Here is a 19962-nt window from a genome sequence, read left to right on the forward strand (position 1 = left end):
ATCACTTTGGCGACAAAGGCCCATCTAGTCAAAGCTATGGTTCTTCCCGTAGTCATGTACGGATGTGAGAGTTGGACCAGAAAGACGGCTGAGTGCCAAAGAGTTGATGCTTTCAAATTGTGGTGCTCGAATAGACTCTTGAGAGTCCCGTGGACAGCAAGGAGATCAAACCAGTCAATCCTAAAGGAAATCAACCCTGAATATTCATTGGATGCTGAAGCTGAAGTTCTAATACTTTGGCCACCTGATGTGAAGAGTTGATTCATTGGAAAAGATAATGATGCTGAGAAAGACTGAGGGCAGGAGGAAAAGGGGGTGAGAGAGGATGAGAGCATTGGATGGCATCACTGACTCGATCGACATGAGTTTGAGCAAACTCTGGAGATAGTGAAGGACAGGGAAGCCTGGCGTGCTGCAGTCCATGGCGTTGCAAAAGTCAGACACGACTGAGCGACTAAACAGCAAACCTGGTCTCTACTGCCACCACTCCAGTCCTAGCTCAGCCGCCCCATTTGGATTTCTGTAAGGTGTCCGGCAGCAGGTGGAATGAACTCTCTCGCTCAAGATCCTTCAGGGCTGCCTCTGCTCACTCCTTATCATGGCCACGCGGGCCTGCATCACCTGACCCTGGCGTTCCCCTCAGCTTTGCTTCGCACCTCTTGCCCCCGTGGCTCACCTTGCTGTAGCCAGTCTGACCTTCTTTGTGATCTTCCTAAGTGCACCACGCCATGCCAGCTCTCACCCACGCTAACACACTTCTCTCTGAGGTGCTGTTTCCTCTGCTTATCCCTCTCCCCTCCGAGCCAAGCTCCAGGCCCCAATTCTTGTGATTTCTCCCTCTTTTCCTCTTTTGTCAGGATAGCCATCCTCTTGGGGAGGCTTTCTGTAATCAGTCAACCTAAAGACGATGCTCCTTATTGTCTTCTGGTCACTGGATCCCATTTCTTTTCTTCTTAGTTCTTACGTAGTTTGTGATTTAAGAATTTTTACTTGTTTGGTTCATCCATCAGTGGACAAGTCCCCTCAAGGCTGGAATAAGATGTCTTATTAGTTGATGGCCTTGTTCCCTGTGTTCCCAGGGCCTGGCCCAAAGCCAGTTAGTTCAAATCTTCTTTAGATGGACAGAAGGACTGTAAGCTCCTTGGCAGCAAGAGTGCCAGCTTCAGTCGCTGTCTTTGGGCATCACGTGTCCTACCTGGAACAGGCACTCAACAGATACACGATACAGACTTGGACAGCAAGGAGATCCAACCAGTCCATCCTAAAGGAAACCAGTCCTGGGTGTTCATTGGAAAGACTGAAGCTGAAGCTGAAACTCCAATACTTTGGCCACCTGATGCGAAGAACTGACTCACTGGAAAAGACCCTGATGCTGGGAAAGATTGAAGGCAGGAGAAGAAGGGGACAACAGAGGATGAGATGGCTGGACTGCATCACCGACTCGATAGACATGAGTTTGAGCAAGCTCCAGGAGCTGGTGATAGACAGGGAAGCCTGGCATGCTGCAGTCCATGGGGTTGCAAATAGTCGGACATGACTGAGTGACTGAACTGAACTGACTGAGTGAATGAATGTTTCCTGCTATCTCAGCTGGTAACTGAACCCCCAGTGCTGTGATCTTCATACTCTTTCTTTCCTCTTTCTCTCTCTCTCTCTCTCTCTCTCTCTCGATCTTTCCTTTTCCCCCCAAAGCTTCTTTTTTTACCTGGTTGTATGCAGATTTGGTGCTTCCTTGGACCTCAGGGCTTACATATAAAGCAGTGCCAACCATCCCAGTCAAATGACCTGCATGGAAGAAGGCAGGGAAAAGGTGTCTAATAACAGCACTTAGAGATAAGGCAAATTTTTATTAAAAAAAAAAGTTTCTTAAGAGTGAGACACAGTCTGTTGACACTATTCACAGGAAGCAGCAGCATACATTTCACCAAGCTGTTAACCCTAAATCGTGGATGGCCGGCCACATACCTTGGCTCTGCTGTGGTAAAGGGGCAGTGTCAGGCAGGAGGATCTCAGACAGGCCAGGTCATGAGGTAATCTCCCATTACCACCTGGGGTCACAGTATAACTGCTTGCCCACAGAACCAAATTATTCTAATTGAAGCTCTAATTTCTTAAGAGTCCTTAAAAACAATCAATAAAGTGAAGAGGGGAAAAAAAGAATGTTCATAATTTTGTTAACTTAATGAATAATTATAATTTGCTTTAGAATAAAATCTTAACAAGTGAAAAACAGGCTTCACATTGAGAAATTTTATATTGTATTGCATATTTAAAACTGTCCTGTTAAGTATTCTTATCACAAAATTGGTAATGATAGTAATAATAAGTAAGAGGGCAGGGAGAAACTTGGAGGTGATGGATATGATTATGGTGATGTTTTCTAAGTGTGCATGTACCTCAAAAGGCCTCAAAGTTGTATACATTACATATGTACAGCTTTTTGTATGTTAAAAAAAAAAGGGAAAAAAGGAAATTTTGTGGACTGCTTATTAACACATGAATTAAATACAAGTTTCTGGATTTACCTGAAGGGTCTGATTTAATCAAGTGATCTCCTGATGTGTCATCTTGTTTGCCGTCAGCCTAAAAATATTAGGAAGCCAAATATCAAATTAAAATGTTTATTCCACAGGAATGGATTATCACTTCTAAATGAAGACTGAATAAAAGATACTACAAAGAATCCAGGACAACTGTAATAATGCTTTTCTGAGCTATAAATTTTTTTAGTTCAGTTAGCCTACTAATGTAGGGCTCACTGGAAACCCAACGAGGTCAAGGAGAGGGGCAATTCACCACCTTGCCATGAAGACCTCCTTCATGGCAGAACCCCTTAAAGTTTACCAAAACTAATTTATTTTCATATTTCAAAACAGAATCTATTTACTGGAAAGAGTAAAAGGAGACTAATAACAATAAACTCACTTTCTAACTTTCCCACTGCTATTACTTTATCTGGATCAATTTTCACTCTTCTGTCCCAGAGGCTGGTCACCAAATGTATCCCTCCAGAGCTGCTAATACCTCTTAGGGAGCCTCACCTCCTCCACTACATCTGTGACAGTGCTGTCCTGCATTAACCCGAATCACTAGTTTTCTGTCATCACTCCATGGATTCCTGGTATAAGCACTGCCACGGATAACAACAGCTGTAACATTCTCAGAGCTGGGGACTGCTCCAGGGCTCACCTAAATTCTTATTTTAATTGTGGTGACAAATGTGAATTCGGTACTTACATTAGGCACATGTTTTAGAAAAGATACTAGGAAATTAAATAACTTATCCAAGGTTTCTAGCCCAGGGCAGCGGGCATCCAGAGCTTGAGCTCTTATCTACTTCACGAGCATGTGCTCAGTCGCTCAGTTGTGTTGGACTCTTTGCGACCCCATGGACTGTAGCCTGCCAGGCTCCTTTGTCCATGGAATTTCCCAGGCAAGATACTGGAGTGAATTGCCATTTCCTTCTCCAGGGGATCTTCCCCACCCAGGGATCAAACTTGCATCTCCCTCGTTTTCTGCATTGGCAGGCAGATTCTTTACCACTTTGCCACCTGGGAAGGCCCCCTTATAGGGGAGGCCCTTATATACTAAAGGCCGACACACATAGACTAAATGTCTGTCTATAGACTAAAGCCGACAGACATAGACCGTCTGTAGACGAAAGCTGAGACCTCAAATTAAATTCGTTCGTTTGGTCTTAGCACTCTGAATTCGCTGCCATTCTGGTCAGGACCCAGTCCTTACTGTCCCCCTTCCACCCCCTCCCTCTCTGTACCTTCTAACATCACCTTCTAATTTGGCCCCTTTGGTCCTTCTCACCATTAATTTCTTCCTCTGACCACCCTTAGAATTAACTGTGTTTACCACAGACTTTGGTGCCTTAAGCTCTGGCTCATGATGTTAAGTAAAATTCTTCCCCTAGTATTCAATCACCTCCAAGAATCCCCAACCTTAAGCCATCTTCTTTCATGGCTCCCCTACACCCTCATAGTTTCAACAAACCAGACAACAGGCTGGCCTTCGACAGTCATGTCTGCTCACCCTAGGGCCTTTGCTTATGCCGTTCTTTTTCTCTGGAACCCCTGACTCTGGTGTCACCAGGCCCTGCCCTCGATCCCAGCCTACTGGACTCCCACCTGTCCTTTCAGGCCCATCTGAAATGCTCTTTTCTCTATACAGTGTTTCTTTATTCTCAAAAACATATGTAAATTTTCAGTCTTTTAATCTTATATGACTATTTCGCTCACATTGTTTTAGCTTTGTTTGTTAAACTACAATGTTGTGAATAACATTAATACTTTCTGACTTATGCTGTCTAGAACTCATTCTCCTGATGTTTCATGGGTTTTGAATCTTATTTCCTTAAGTTAAAAGTCCCTGGAGTGTAAAACATCTTGCCCAGTGTCTGGCATGGTAGACCAAAATACCAAATCATTTCATAAAGTATTATATGCCTTTGCCCTAAACATCACCCACAAACTCATAATTGTATGTCTCTCAAGAGGAATGCACCCAGTAAAACATATTCACAATCTCAAAGTCTGCAAGATAATTTGCAGCCACCCCTTCAGGCTTGTATACGTCCTGGGCATCACACAGCAGAGTTCAGGGAACTCATGAGAATGTTAGAAGACAGGATAATCAAGGCACATGCATTCGTTTTTAGGCACACTTGAATAAAAAAATACTCACAGCAAAGGCTAGATGGTCGGTGGCCAAACCAAAATCACCTATTTTGACATGGTCATCAGAATCCAAAAAAATGTTGACAGGCTTCAAATCTCGGTGAATCATTCCCTGATGGAAGAGAGTAAAGAAACCAACAATATTTTTTCCTAAGAACAGCTTATATCATTCCTGTTTCCTTGTTTTAAAGGACAACCTAGTGATAAAAATCGGATGAGGCCGTCTTCTGCAGACCATGCTAGTCTAGGCTGTCTGGCCTCTGTAATGTCTCCCAAATGCCTTTGCCACCCTCTCCCAGTCAACCTGCTGGTGGTCCTGATCAGGTCTGATCCAAACGGTTCCCTTCGGCATCCCTCTGTCAGACTTTCAATGATCTTTCTCTCTGCTGCATCATGTCTCCCTGTTCTGGTCAGGGAGAAAAACACCATGTTCATTTCTTCCTCTATTTATAAACTGCTGCTGCTGCTGCTGCTGCTAAGTCACTTCAGTCGTGTCCGACTCTGTGCGACCCCATAGACCGCAGCCCACTAGGCTCCTCCGTCCCTGGGATTCTCCAGGCAAGAACACTGGAGTGGGTTGCCATTTCCTTCTCCAATGCATGAAAGTGGAAAGTGAAAGGGAAGTCGCTCACTCGTGTCCGACTCTTAGCGACCCCATGGACTGCAGCCTACCAGGCTCCTCCATCCATGGGAGTTTCCAGGCAAGAGTACTGGAGTGGGTCTGTAAATTAGAGTCCTGGTCTTTTAGTATAAATATAGTACAGTATAAACATTTTAGGGTTAAAGAAACTTGAGGCACAGGGAAAAAAAAACATATTTATGCTAATGCATTAGAGAATCTCATGTTTAAAATGTAAGCTGCGTTTCATCCTGAAGCTAGGTCCATTAGCACATGATGACAATTTCTAGTTTTAAAGTGACATTTTATACACCTGGCAAGCTATGTTCTCAGTCTCCTCTCTGCTCTTGCTAGATGACTTTCTGGAAGGGCAGCACTGAGTCAGAATCACACACCTTGGCATGAATCAATCATACTCTCACTTTCTCTAAACCACTCAGGGAAGCCTCCTCACCTTCCATATTTGTTTGAATATTTCCACCTAACCCAGAGGCTGGCAGACTTTTTCTGTAAAGGGTCAGATAATAAATCTTTCAGGTTTTATGGGCCACACAGGCTCTGCTGCAACTACTTACTGTACAGCAGCAGCACAAGCACAGCCACAGGCATCACATAAGCTGTCGCGGCCAGGATGCAGCATAAAGTGACTAAGGGACACACGCTTGAACTTCACAGGATTTTCAGGTGTCATGAGATATTACCCTTCTTTCGATCTGTTTTACAACCACTTAAAACTGTAAAAGCCGTCCTTAGCTCACAGGATGAACACAAGTGGCGAGGGCTCCTGCGCCATAATTTGCTGACCCCTGTCCTATCCTTCAGTGTTTTCTCTGAACTGAGAGGTTTTATGCTATTTTCTTACCTTTTGGTATGTTCTATTTCCTGTAAAAATAGATTTATTTCAAAATACCCATAATTTTCCCTCTATTTCAGTTTTTCTCAAGTTTCATATTTGTTATAAATTTGTTATAAATTTTATGTGAAGTATTTCAGATGTGAAATGGTGCCAAGCTTACTTTCTCATGGATATAAGCCAATCCATCCAGAATCTCTCGGAAAAGCCTCCAGAGCCTGACGGTGTCTCGATACAGTCCCTGGTCAATGGTGTCTCGTAAAGTGCTCTTCTCACAGTACTCCATCTATAGATAAGAACGAACCAGGCAGGATTTGATGACAGAGTTTTAGTCAAGGAGAACAATGGCAATTAGTGTAATCCTGTATTTTAAAACATGTACCACAGATTTTAAGTACTTATAGGAAAGGCTTATCTTTTTTTAATTAAAAAAGAAACCAACAGTGTTAAAAAAAAACAAAACTGGGGGGAAGAAGCATACTCTTAGCACTCCAACAAAATCATTCTTATTTTTCATATTATTGTTTATTAAAAAATAAAGACTTTAAAAGCCTTGTCACAAGTAATACGAAAACAGTTAGAATTATATAAAATTTTATTTAGTTTTACAAGATCATTTCCAAGCCCACATTTTCAAGAAGGGCTAATTAGTAATTCAATGATGTCACTAGCTTCTCTCATCTGTACATTAAATTAATGACAATGGCCTTCAAGTCTAGAGTAAAACTCTGTAAATATCCAAATATTCAAGAAAGGGCTCTATCTCATCCTGCTTGACTGTATTAATCTGTCAGAAAACAAGGCAATGTCATTTAAGTCCTAGATCAACATATAGCATTTGATTTATGAAACTAGACTGTATGTTTCAAACTAGCATCAAAGTTGAGATTTCTCATGAAGGATTTTTTTGTTGTTGCTTTTAAAGAGAGGAACATGTCATTTTAAAAGAGAGAAATACCCTCCCAGGCTCAGAATGATATCTACAAATTCTGACTTGTCTTCCAGAGGGCCTCTGCCTCCCACACCATGCTGGTACCTGCACTTCACACACCTCCCTTACACACTTTCGCCTCACTGTAACTCTTTAGAGAGTACCTGGAATGGAGAAGCTACTCAATAGTTAGCAGTTTGGGAAACAAACATTTTACCATGAGTGTGAGTGATTTATGTTAGGAAAAACCTAAAACCAGCTGCAACTTCTGTAAAGTAGCCACCTAACTAACCTCTTTTGAAACATTACACTGCCTGAGGGTTCCTTCTTTGGCATAGTACTGAATCTCACATTTAAAGATCTGCCTCTTGCAGATGTGATTGAAAACACTAATAATGACCCACAGTCCTGTTCTCTTGGGCCAGAGGCACGTTTTCCTCTTTGGTTTGTGGCTGTCCCTCTGCTGGCAGGCTCCCACTGTCCAGAATGTGGCCCTTGGGAGAGGGAGCAGGACAAAGCCTATAGGCTTACCTTTAGCAATGCCTCACTGGAGCTGGTTCTCCTATCCCTCAGGGGTTCCAGGACAAGCCACTTTCCTAAAGCCAGGCTGGTGTGTCTTCTGTGCACACGAGGATGTTACATGCCTCGTAACTTACTTGCCCAGATTTAACTTGTTAGACAAAACAGAATTTCTGTACGTGTGCAGTCAAGCGCCTGTGGCCTCGGGTATGGTTCTAATTACTTTACACACATTACTATGTTTATTCCTCACAAGTCATTAGTTCAGTTCAGTTCAGTCGCTCAGTCGTGTCTGACTCTTTGTGACCCCATGGACTGTAGCCCGCCAGGCTCCTCCGTCCATGGGATTCTCCAGGCAAGAATACTGGAGTGGGTTGCCATTTCCTTCTCCAGGGGAATCTTCCCAACCCAGGGATTGAACCCAGGTCTCCCGCACTGCAGGCAGACGCTTTAACCTCTGAGCTACCAGGGAAGCCAAATCATTAAGGTACCTGCTATTATTTAATTTATAAGTGATTAAATTAAATTACAGGTGATTAAATGTCCCAGCGTCCTGGGACACGGGATGCTGAAGAACTTTGCCTGAGCTCACATAGCTGTGACTGGTGGATCCAGGATGTGAACTTCCACAATCCAGGTGAGCTTAGAATTGGAAACCACTGCCTTATGCTGTCTGTTGCTCTGGTACCAGAGAGCTCGGGTTCAAGGCTGATGGAAAGGGCCTCCATTCTGCAATCCTCTCTGGCCAGTTCATCCCTGGCAGTGCTGCTGAGCCCTCTTCTGCTCGCTCTCTTACTCTCATCTCCCAAAACCTACTCACCAGCAACTGCTGGGAGTTGCTGAGTCACTGAGCTGTGTGCCAGGGCCTCACCTGGATGTAGAGGTAGTGCACAGCCTCGGTGGTTGCTGGTGGCTCACTTTCATGACAACTGTTCTTTCCATTGCAATCTTCATCCTAACACAAGAGGAACACGAGAGAGCTCAAAACGAGGCTGAAATGAAACAAGGTCATTACTGTCACCAAGTCGTCTATGCTCACCCTACCACATACCTGGCCATCATGCTGCCTTGGAGGGTAGGTCAGTGAGCAGAACAACCACTGTCCTTTTTGATGCTCACTGCACTTAACAGGCAACTTTGCCAATACCAGAATCTAACGCATAGTTTGTAGGTCTGCTACTGTACAGGACAATGAAAGGGACAACAGGAAATAGGTATTAAAGGTGCACAATCCAAAGAAAGATTCGAAGTCAATTTCTTCTTACCACTGATATCTTCCTACGGGTAAGAAGGGGTAGAATGTATACAGGTTTATATTTTAAGGCTGCAGTTTTACTGGAACGTCACTTTTGATGGTAGGCTTACTTTGGAAACAGAAGATGAGAAATCCATCTTTAGCTAAAACAATTTAAATATGATCATGTTACCAAATGGGACACTGCCCTTGGCTATAGCACTAAAGAACCACCACCCAGCTGCCACTTAGGGTGACCAATCCCCCATACCACTTTTTCACACGGTTGTCCCCTACAGCTATTTTTCTAACTCATGTCCCTTCAAAAAAAAAGTCTTTCTTCTTCTAAAAGACACAGTACTCTTTCCTACCCCCAAGTATGAAAAAATATTAGGTAGGATTTGACTGGTTCTGATTTGCATTTTTTTGTGTGGAAACATTTTTCAATGTTTTATTTATTAAAGGAAAAATAACCTGTTATGGAAACAATGAAGTTCTACTCTTTTTTTGTGTGGGGGGGAGTGGGTGGAGGTGGATCTTAGTTTCTTGACCAGGGATTGAATACGCCCCTCAGCAGTGAAAGCTCAGAGTCCTAACCACTGAATCACCAGGGAATTCTCCAAATTCTACTCTTGAATTATTTATTTATTCTAGGGATTATCTGTAGAAAATTTTAATCTCTTAGAGGCCTCTACCCATCAATTAGAGTGCCCCATGGGATATCTCACTTACTTGAGCAAAGCCAGAATTGTAAATTTGGTGCCCCCGTAATAATTAAATGCATAACTAATACTAAAACCAAAGCAGTTAGCTTAGACTACTTATGCTGTTATTCCTTAAACTTCCTCAGGGGTTTAAGGGGGATTTTAATAGAAAACAGAAGTACTTACAAAAAATGCTGGCTAATGCATTCAAACTTCATTCAGACCAATTTAACTGCTTATCTAAGAGAGTCTATGTGTAGACTTCCCTTTATCTGTGAATGCACCCTGCTTGTAACAATTTTTATTTTTGGTAATAAAGTCACTGTATCCAGTCCCCAGCTACAGAAGCTTTCTCTAGCAACTACTGACAGCTCTAGAGATCACAAAGCCTCACCCTGAACTCCAAGTCATCAGCACTGAGGGGCTCTGCTGGCCTGGGTGGAGGAAGACACAGAACTGAGTGGGGTCCAAGGCTTAAAGCAGTGTTTTCAAATCTTTCAGACCATGTTGTATTTTACGATACCATAAGAGACAAGTTCTGTGAACAGTTTACTTTTAGTAGTGTTATGCATTTTGCATTCTATACTCCTCTCTATAGCACTGAAAATAAAATGAACCTGGTTGTAATCCTTGAAACTGATTTTATAACCTGTTACAGGATCATGACCTACAGTGTTAAAACACTGTTCTAGAGGATGGTTTATGAGAGTAAATCATCAAGATTAACTGATGTGAGAGAGACCCACATAACTCCACAATTAGGCTGTTTATTTCCCCAAATAATTTGCATTCAACCCTCATTCCCAACCACATAATGTTTCCCCAAGTCCTCTAGGAAATGGTTTTCACTAAAAGCAAAGCAAAACAAAAAACTCAGCATGTCAATTTATTCCCTTCTTCTAAAAGCAGGCATGTTTTATTTTGTGGATAAATTAAGACATATAAGTAATCACATGGGTAGCATATTTTAAATAATCGTGCTTTTTAAATTGACAGTTTCTATATTTGCATGTCAGATTAAGGCTTTACTATTTTACTTGAGGTGTATAACATCAAACATTTGCTACGTCCCCATCCCATGAAGAATAAAATAGTATCACTTCCATTTATATATTTACCTGATTCTGGCTTTTACTGTTCTCATCTTCATTGTCAAAGATGATATCACTGTCAGAATCTGAGGCAGGTCTTAAAAAGAGAATTAGAGAAAGACTAAAGAAACCAAATTCCCTGTTATATATAATTCAATAGCTAGAGGTCATAATAAACTGCATCCAATCAGATACAATGAAATAAAACCAGGAATGTAAGTAACTAGGATGGATTCTGAGATGAATTAAACTTTATTTTAGGACCATTAATTATTGGTTCTGAATTGGAGAAGGAAATGGCAACCTACTCCAGTATTCTTGCCTGGAGAATCCCAGGGACAGAGGAACCTAGTGGGCTGCCGTCTACGGGGTCACACAGAGTCAGACACGACTGGAGAGACTTAGCAGCAGCAGCAGCTGCAGCAGCAGCAACCGTTTTTAGAACTGCAGTAGGCCCCATATCAAGACTCCAAATTAGTTCCTTTATTTCCAGAGTTAGAAGCTAAAAAGAATACTCTTAAAAATCCTATTAAATGTATTAACAAGAAGAATTGGAAGACGTTTCTACTTTTCCTTCTTTCAGGACTTGAGTTCTGGAGATCTCTTGAGGATAGCAGGTGGTATAAAAAAAATCTTAGGACTGAATTTGGTTCCTCTCTAAAATAAGTTCCATGTACATGTATTCCCACATGGTCTACAGGACTGTATTTCCCACCTAGTCCCCCTTCCCCTGCCTGGGCCTGGCAGGGAGGCAGGATGCGCAGGGAGCTCTTACAGGAAGGACTGTGAGAAGACGCCCTGCTCCTCGTCGTCGTCCTCATCGCTGCTGGAGTCTGGGCCGGCGGTGGGGAAGCGGGTGCTGGCCGAGCGCTCGCCGGACGTGCTCCATTCCACCGAGCTGCTGAGGATGGGCGGCGGCGCGGCCGCCTCCACACTGCCCGGGCCGTCCGGGTCGCTGTCGCCCGCTGGCTGGGCTAAGGCTTGCCCGTCCTGGGCCTGGGGCCCCGAGTTCGGGGGTGGAGTCGCCGGGCACGCCGGCCGCTCATGTCTCTCGATCCAGGCATTGTAGTAACGCACGATGTTCTCATGGTGGAGGCGCGACAGCAGCGTCACCTCGCCCTTGATCCTGCGGAAGTGCCTGCTGGCCGGGTTGATGGGGATGCGCTTCACCGCATAGCAGCAGCCGTCCAGCTTGTTCTGCACCTGCCGCGCGGAACGGAAGGAAGAGGGGTAAAGCAGGTCAGCTACTCGGAACCGCACATGGATTGGCATTCCTACTGCACCAGCCCGCCCCTCCCAAGGGGAACCCCTTAGCCAGAATCCACAGCTACAGTCGAGGACCACACATCTGAAGCTCTTAGGCTGAACAAAGTAGTGACTGCCAAAAACTTAGAAAACATCTCACCCCAAGCTAGATATATTTAGCTTGCTAGGAGACTCTGAAGAAAAACATAATATCCATTTTACCGTATTAGCCTTTTTTTGGCGGGGGAAGGGGCTGGCGCACACCATGGCAGGCAGGATTCATGGCACAGGGGATGGAATACATACTCCCTGCAGTAGAAGCATGGAGTCCTAACCACTGGACTACTCGGGAATTCATAATCTTCATTTTAATTTATTCACAATTACATCCCTGCCTTGCCAATATCACATCTGCTATCTACATTTCCAAATAAGCCTTGTTGCTTTTCCAACTTTGTTTTTAAAAAACTATTTTATAAACTCAGTATAAAGTTTTAGAAGTTGATTTTAGTTTCTTTCCAATATTTTTTTTTTACACTTAAAGTCACTAAAAACAAAGTAAACTCCAATAGTTTTAACAGACCTGCATGCAAATTCTAAACATCAGCTTATAAAGAATTTGGGCAAATGACAATTGCCTTGAAACTCATTTTTTTAAACTATAAAATGGAACTTATACCACTGTCCTTACCTCAAAGGTGACTGAAGATTAAATGAAGTGATGTGAGTGAAGCGCCTGTATCAAGGCCTCACAGAGAAAAGTGTTCAGTAAATATTAATAAAAGTAACTGGCAATAACACATTTACTGCCCATTGATTTTTATTACTAGATTGAAGATTTACAATTGATGTTATGTAGGGACTAGAACAATACAATTAAGAATAAAAGAAAAATACAAGAAAACATTTCAAAGGCAAATCTCCATATATTACATACAGGCATCCTTATTCTGCGCAGTTTCACTATGCAATTGAATTGACTGAAGAATTTTATTCAAAATTTTGTTTCTGAACATTCCAATCCCAACCCTGCAGGTCAACTAAAGTGATAAAAACTAACCACTTGCCCATAGCAGAAGGAAAAACTAGTTGGTTACAAAAGAGAGCATCATTCTCTGGCTTGGCTCATGGGCTTCAATTTTCTATTCCAAAACTACTTTTAGGAATGAGAAAGGAACACTGTAAAAATGAGTTTCAGATGATCTTTTGGGGTATGAAAACAGTGGTACAAAAGATGTTTTTTAGTAAAATAGGTCAGTCTGAATGCTGGTTGATATCTCTTAGTGATGCATGTAACCTCAGGCAAATGAAATAACTTCTCTGAGCCTCAGTTCCCTCATCTGGGAAATGGGATAATATCTATTCTATAAGAACATCACAAGATTAAAAGACAAGGTTTGTGAGCCACCTACCACAAGCCTCACGGAGGGAATGTGCACTCCAAAAATGACAGCCCTTTTACTGCCACGTTAATAGAGAGGAGGATGGTGGGAAGTTTTGGCACTTTCAACCTTATGTCTCAGTATATATCACACATACCACCTATGTAACCAAGCAGGGCTCCATAGGACCTTCCCGGGATAAATCAGCCACGATGTGCCCAGCCTGCCTCTTGTTTGTAGAAAAGCTTTAGTCTCCCAGGTCTCTCCTGAGTCACAAAAGGCTGCTCAATAATGACTGAAAGAATGTGAATGCAGAGTGACCAAAAAATAGTAGTTGGGCCAGGGGAACTGGAACGATTTAAAAAGTGAATCAACCATAGAGCAGTCACAGAATCTTTAGTTCTTTCCTGAAGGACATAGATAACAGTGTCTGAAGCACATTCTTGAATTGTTTTACAGATAATAAAACCCCCACCAGATGGAAGAAACTAAATGCATGATAAGCATGAGCATGTCGCCCCCCAGAGCAGGTGGAGTCCAAGGACTTCAGATATTAAGTCCTATGACACCACCCTGTTACCATGTCAATCAGAGACCTGTCCATGAACTGATCACTCACCCTACTGTTCTTTCACCTTGCCAATAGAAAGCTGCTTCCCTGGAATCCATCGAGAAGTTTGGGTCTCTTGGGCATTAGCTACCCTTACTCTTTGCTCGGCGCCTGCACTTTTCCTCACTAAATCCTGGTGTTAGTAGATTGGCTCTACTGAGAGTGGGTGAGTTGACCCAAGTTTGGTCTGGTAACACTGTGAGTCACTGGCTGTGGTGTGGGGCCCGGTACACTGGAACTCTTAGGAATTCATTTATTAAAATGCAGAGGTGCATGAACAGTAATGGCTCCAATTGCTAATGAAATTCTAGACTTCCGAGCAGAAAGCCCTACCTTAACCTGAAAATAGGGATGGGGTGTGAGGGCTGTGAGGTTCTCATAGTGAGAAACCATAGGAAAAACACAGGGCTTAAATTACTAAAATGTTTTTGTTATATGAGTTTACTAATCACTCCAGAAGGTAGTGAAGGATAGGAAAGCCTGGCGTGCTACAGTCCATGGGGCTGCAAAGAGTCGGACACAATTTACCAACTGAACAACAACAACAATAATCATTTTTAAGTACTTATAAGGAAATGAAGTTTGATCATGTTTTGCATTGAAGTATCTAAATATTAAGAAGTTAAAGAAGCAGATCAAAATTATGATGTGAGTTAAAAGGGTAATATATATTTCAATCATCCACTCCTCTTAAAAATAACTGTGATTACCTGATCAGAATAAATCTGCCCAAAGCAGATTTATTTAGTCATCTAATATCTATACTTTCAAGAAAAAAGTTGAAAATTTTCCATGATATTATGACTTTGTTTTTTGGAAAACTTGCTGAAGTTTGTCTTTCTGTCCCTGATTACTATAGAAAAACTCGTTTGCTTCTTTTTTCAGTGTAAAAGGCCTTCCACAGTGAGACAAGCAAAGCTTCTTAATAATACTCTCAGAATCCTAAACAGACATCTGCTCTACTGATGGTGGGCTACCTTCTTATGGGTAAGATGACGTATTTCTCATATGGATTTGATAACAGTAATCTGGGTCTGTTAAATTCTAACAAAATAGCTAAATTACACAAAAAAGAATCGAAGTCTCTCTCTAAAGGGGAAGCTGATAATAAAAGTTGCCCAAGTAGCCTGGAATGAGGAAGGCAAGGCCTAAGAGCAGCAGACCTTAATAACCTATCACTAGTTTTCCATCTCGGTAAGAGCTGGAAAAGAAAAGCCATCAAGACCATCTGGGCCATTTCCCAGTTTGAATTCCATCTCAGTTCTAACCTTGTAACTCTCTTAGCTACAGCGACTCTAAAAGCAAATGGGAGAAAAAGAGAACAATCTTCTTTCTGAAGCAAAGCACACAACAACATTCTTCACGCAGATGTCTTGATTCCACTTGAGGGGCTGTTACAATTATGTATTTATCATGTTAATGCACTGCATCGAGCAAGGGAAGAGGAACGATGCATTCTTAATGTGTCTAGTGTAACTTTAAATAAAGCCTTTAACTACATTAAGGGGAAGATGATCATTGTTTCAAATAGTTGTATTCACTTTCCTCCCTACCCTCAAAATAGAAATCCTTACCTCTACAGAGATGGATCAGGGAAAGGGCTCTAAAAGGGGCTGGGGACAACTCTATATCACACCTTGATGACGGCTCCAAAAGCTCCTTTGCCGAGAAGCTGTAATTCTTCAAACTCAATGAAATAGCGGGAAAACTGTCTCTGGGTCTCACTGAAGAATGCAGCACTGGGTAGCTGGTTGCTAGGAATGACAGTCTCCACATAATCTTGTCCTCCAGAATCTGAGATAAAACAAGAGAGGCAACGAAAATAGAGGAAGAGCTGCAATATCCAACCACGATGCAAGCATGGGGGGAAGGGGCCCCGGCCGAGGAGCTTTTAAAAGTACCTCTTACCTGGCTGACCCCTTAGTACTTTCCTCACCTCGTATTCCTTAAAGTAGGTAGAAATATTTAATTAGCCCAAGTCTACAGGGAGGGGTAACTGAGGGTAAAGAAATGACCGAGCAACAGAGCCAGGAGTCAAACCCAGGTGTCTTGATCATCCCAGTCTCCACTGAGGCTCTTTCATCTGCTACTCGAGTAACAGCAGGGAAATCTAGTTCCACGGCAGTGAGGCTGACATGATAAAGGAGAATCCACATGAAGAGGCTGTGCTGCCAGACATTCCATCAGAGGGGATGTGAAAAACCAGGATGGCCAAACACCTCCATGTACACAAGACACAACCAATGAATGGATCTACGTATAACTCAGCATAAAATAGATAAAATAAATGATCCATGCAGTCCTTTCCAGTCTTAGGTTTATGTAGCCTTTCAAAATAATTTATGTTAAATAGGCTATCAGAAAAGAATGGTAACAGACTCACCTTCGGGACTTTGTTCCAGTAAAGGTATTTTAGACTGAGGATTTATAAAGCTGTGTTTTAACAACTGCTGAGGACTCCATCTTTCCTTGTCATCTAAGCAGACACACCTCAATGAGAGGGAAAAAAGAATCTCAGCAATGCACAAAATAAATGCTAAATAAAGTAATCCAAGGCTTTTAATTATGGGTTTATCTTTCAAAGATACACATTAGAGAAATCACATTACTTGCAGACCAAAATGTGTCCCTAAGTGAATTTAATTTAATAAACATTCTTGCAGGATTTATATGCTAAGCACCAGGCTGCATAAGTGGGAGAATAAAAAAAGTAGTCTCTAGAGGCCAGGAGACTGACTCATTTTTTAATATTTTTAAAAGTCTAGGATAAGATAGCACAAGTAGGTTATGAACTTTCACTCCCACTAATAGCTTAATGACCTGCCATGCTACACTAAGCCTTTCTGGGGACCAATCATAAGAGTTCCCAAAGGAAAAGCAAATCAGACGCTAGCTGATGCAGGCTTGGGGCCCAATATGACAAACTTCAGATGCGGCCCGTTCATCACAGTTTGAAGTATGCTGGTAACAATTAAGAACAACTTTTCAAAAGTCCCACACTCTATCACCTGTGTATGTGCCCAGTCACTTCAGTTGTGGCTGACTCTTTTCGATCCTATTGACTCTAGCCCGCCAGGCTCCCCTGTCCATGATTCTCCAGGCAAGAATGCTGGAGTGAGTGGCCCTCCTCCAGGGGATCTTCCCTACGCTGTGTCTCCTATGTCTCACATTGCAGGCAGATTCTTTACCTACTGAGCCGCCTGGGAAGCCCATATTACCACCTGGTTTCTTTTAATTATCATTCCTTGAGCCTTTCTGTTTAATGTTTAATGTTCTAAAAAACAATTTGTTTAATAATGAAAACAAACCATACCTTTAAGCTAGTGTTTTTCAAAGTGGGGCCCCTCGAACAGCAGTGTCAGTATCACCTGGGAAATTTGTTAGAACTACACATTTTCTATCCCAGTCCTAGTAAACCAGCAACTACAGGGGGTTGGGCTGTAATCTGTGCTTTAACAAGCTCTCCAGGTGGATTCAATGCAAGAGAAAGTCTGAGAATCACTGTTCTAACTAATCCAATAAGCTGCTTGGCTTTCATAACAATGACCCAAGTAGCACTGCTTGGTAGCAGGTGGCCCTGATTATAAAAAGGTATTTAAAACAATCATCATTGTGAATTATGGACTTAAATCTACACATGTGAAGTGGTGACAGCAACTACTATAAAAGGTAATATTTAATTTTCTCATGGCACAGTACTGAAAAGTACAGCACTCCTAATTTCATTCTTGAGAGGGAAGAAAAGATTGCAATAAAAGCATGTAAAAGATACTGTATTGTCCCCTAAATTAAAAATTAACTTTTAATTACATCATTAACATGTGAATACTTTCTCCTTGCAAATATTAAAAATTACTGATAAGGATAAAGTCTTGGACAACCATTCAAACAAAAGATATAGTTTTAATTTGTGAACAGAGTTTAAAAAAATGACATCATCCTGTACATATTTTTCATCAACTGCTTTCTTCATTTGATTACATAAAAGATTTTGCACCTGATTTTACTGAGGCGAGGGTGTATCCCCACACCAAGAAGCAATTTCCCAATACCAGTTGGGTGTCACACAGCTCAACTCAATTCTGACACTATCTACCTGGAGAGAGCATCAGATCCCAGGGGTTAGGGGCTCAGTCTAATGAGACTTCCCTCCCTACCCTGACTTGAGACACCGGTAACAAGTCCATGTTGTCACCTGTGCTTCCGACCAATGGGCTACCGATGGAATGGAGATTCCAATGACCTCCTCCTTGGGTTCAACTAACTTGCTAGAGCAGCTCACAGAACTCAGAAACATTTTAGTTACTAGTTTATCAGCTTAATGTAAAAGGCTATATAACTCAGGAACAGTCAGCTGGAAGGACGCAGAGGGCAAGGGGCTTGGAACTTCTTGCCCTCCCCGGGCCACCATCCACCCATCACTTCCATGTGTTCACCAGCCTGGAAGCTCTCTGAATCCTGTCTTTTTGGTTTTTAACGAAGGCATCACTACGTAGCCATGAACAATTAAATCACTGGCCATTGGTGATCCATTCAACCTCTAGCCCCTCCCCTCTCCACAGAGGTTGGGGGTAGGACTGAAACTTTCAAACCCTAAATCAAGTGGTTGGTTCTCCTGGCAACCAGTCCCCATCCTTAGGTGCTTTCCATCCTTAGGTGTCTTGTTATGTTATTTGCTATTATCCCTGTCTTTTGGAGGAAAAGACTCAGAGTAGGGAGTTCAAGTCACTCAACCAGTGAGGGATAAAAGTAGAATATGAACTGAGCTGTCTGGCTTTGACTCTGGGCTCTATCCTATCACAGAGATTGATGTGAAACAAAACCTTTCTTCAAAGGGTGTTCACCAATAAGTAAAAATGTAACTACAAATGAAATGCTTCTACGCTTGTCTGGGAATGATTTTTTGTTGTTGTTAACTGGGGTTAGACAGCAAACGTAGTAAAACAATACTGTACGTCTGCTTCTTAAATAAGAGGTCTATCAAACCACTCTAGGCAGACAGAGAAATATATGACTCAATCTAAAGGACAACCATATTATTAACAGAATAAGAAATGGTGCTGATCTCAAGTTCAAAACTGACAGCATAGAACTGTTCTCTAAGAGGAGAACTATGAAGGTTTTGGCTACTGAGTCCTTCATTTTACTATTAAATATGAAAGATATGTTCTACTTAAACTTCCCAGTGTTGTTTGTTTATATTACTGCTAAGTCACTACAGTCGTATCCGACTCTGTGCGACCCCAGAGACGGCAGCCCACCAGGCTCCCCCGTCCCTGGGATTCTCCAGGCAAGAACACTGGAGTGGGTTGCCATTTCCTTCTCCAATGCATGAAAGTGAAAGTGAAGTCGCTCAGTCATGTCCGACCCTCAGTGACCCCATGGACTGCAGCCTTCCAGGCTCCTCTGTCCATGGGATTTTCCAGGCAAGAGTACTGGAGTGGGGTGCCATTGCCTTCTCCAGTTTATATTACTAACCTTTACTAAATTATTCTTGACCAAGGAGGAAGGGCAGAAAGCTAAAGGTGACATTCTGAAGGAGGAAATGAATCTTTCCATCAGTGGTTCTATCCCCATTTTCCCTCTGATGTCATTTTAGTCAACTTCATCATCAGGGTGCTTTTATAAATAGTTTAAAAAAGTTCTGCTGCTTTAAGGGGAAATCATAAAAGGTTTCTTTAGAAATTTTAGATGTTTATATACTTTGAGAGGACATAGCATCAAGAATCGTTAGCCCCTTTCTACAACTTTGCATATTGCATCTCTTCTATTTATTTATTTCTTAATTAAATTATAAGTGATTTACAATGTTGTGCCAATCTCTGCTATATAGCAAAGTAATTCAGTTTCACACACACATACATCTTTTTAAAAAATATTCTTTTCCACTATGGTTTACCCTAGGAGATTAGATCTTGTTCCCTGTGCTACACAGTAGGACCTTGGTTTTATCCATTCTATACATAATAGTTTGCATCTGCCAACCCCAAACTCCCACTCCATCCCTGACCCTGGCTATCACAGTCTGATCTCTGTGTCTGTGAGGCACATCTACTTCTATTTAATGGTATACACAATCTATCTATTTA

The 19962-nt window shown here is 42.1% G+C and overlaps 1 protein-coding gene across 5 annotated transcripts in view; it reads right to left on the bottom strand.

Moving 5' to 3' along the window:
* Nucleotides 1-19962, bottom strand: part of EIF2AK4 (eukaryotic translation initiation factor 2 alpha kinase 4) — a 97177-nt gene that overhangs the window by 40498 nt on the left and 36717 nt on the right. For 4 of the 5 annotated variants that reach the window (XR_015134953.1, XM_086321940.1, XM_086321939.1 and 1 more), the window contains exons 10-18: nt 16257-16363; nt 15510-15667; nt 11412-11839; nt 10664-10733; nt 8479-8562; nt 6321-6443; nt 4693-4797; nt 2526-2583; nt 1706-1785 (exon numbers count right to left, since the gene is read on the bottom strand). Coding sequence is in view for 4 of the 5 variants with exons in the window: in XM_086321940.1 (XP_086178066.1) it covers nt 1706-1785; nt 2526-2583; nt 4693-4797; nt 6321-6443; nt 8479-8562; nt 10664-10733; nt 11412-11839; nt 15510-15667; nt 16257-16363 (1213 nt within the window). In the remaining variant the exon portion in view is untranslated. Of the gene's footprint in view, nt 1-1705; nt 1786-2525; nt 2584-4692; nt 4798-6320; nt 6444-8478; nt 8563-10663; nt 10734-11411; nt 11840-15509; nt 15668-16256; nt 16364-17186; nt 17313-19962 lie in introns of those variants that run through there. The other variant, XM_086321941.1, reaches the window with a different exon arrangement.

The sequence above is a fragment of the Bos grunniens genome, chromosome 10 (assembly GCF_055505025.1).
Source record: "Bos grunniens cultivar Pamir isolate PY7600 chromosome 10, Bosgru_T2T1.0, whole genome shotgun sequence".
NCBI lineage: Eukaryota > Metazoa > Chordata > Mammalia > Artiodactyla > Bovidae > Bos > Bos grunniens.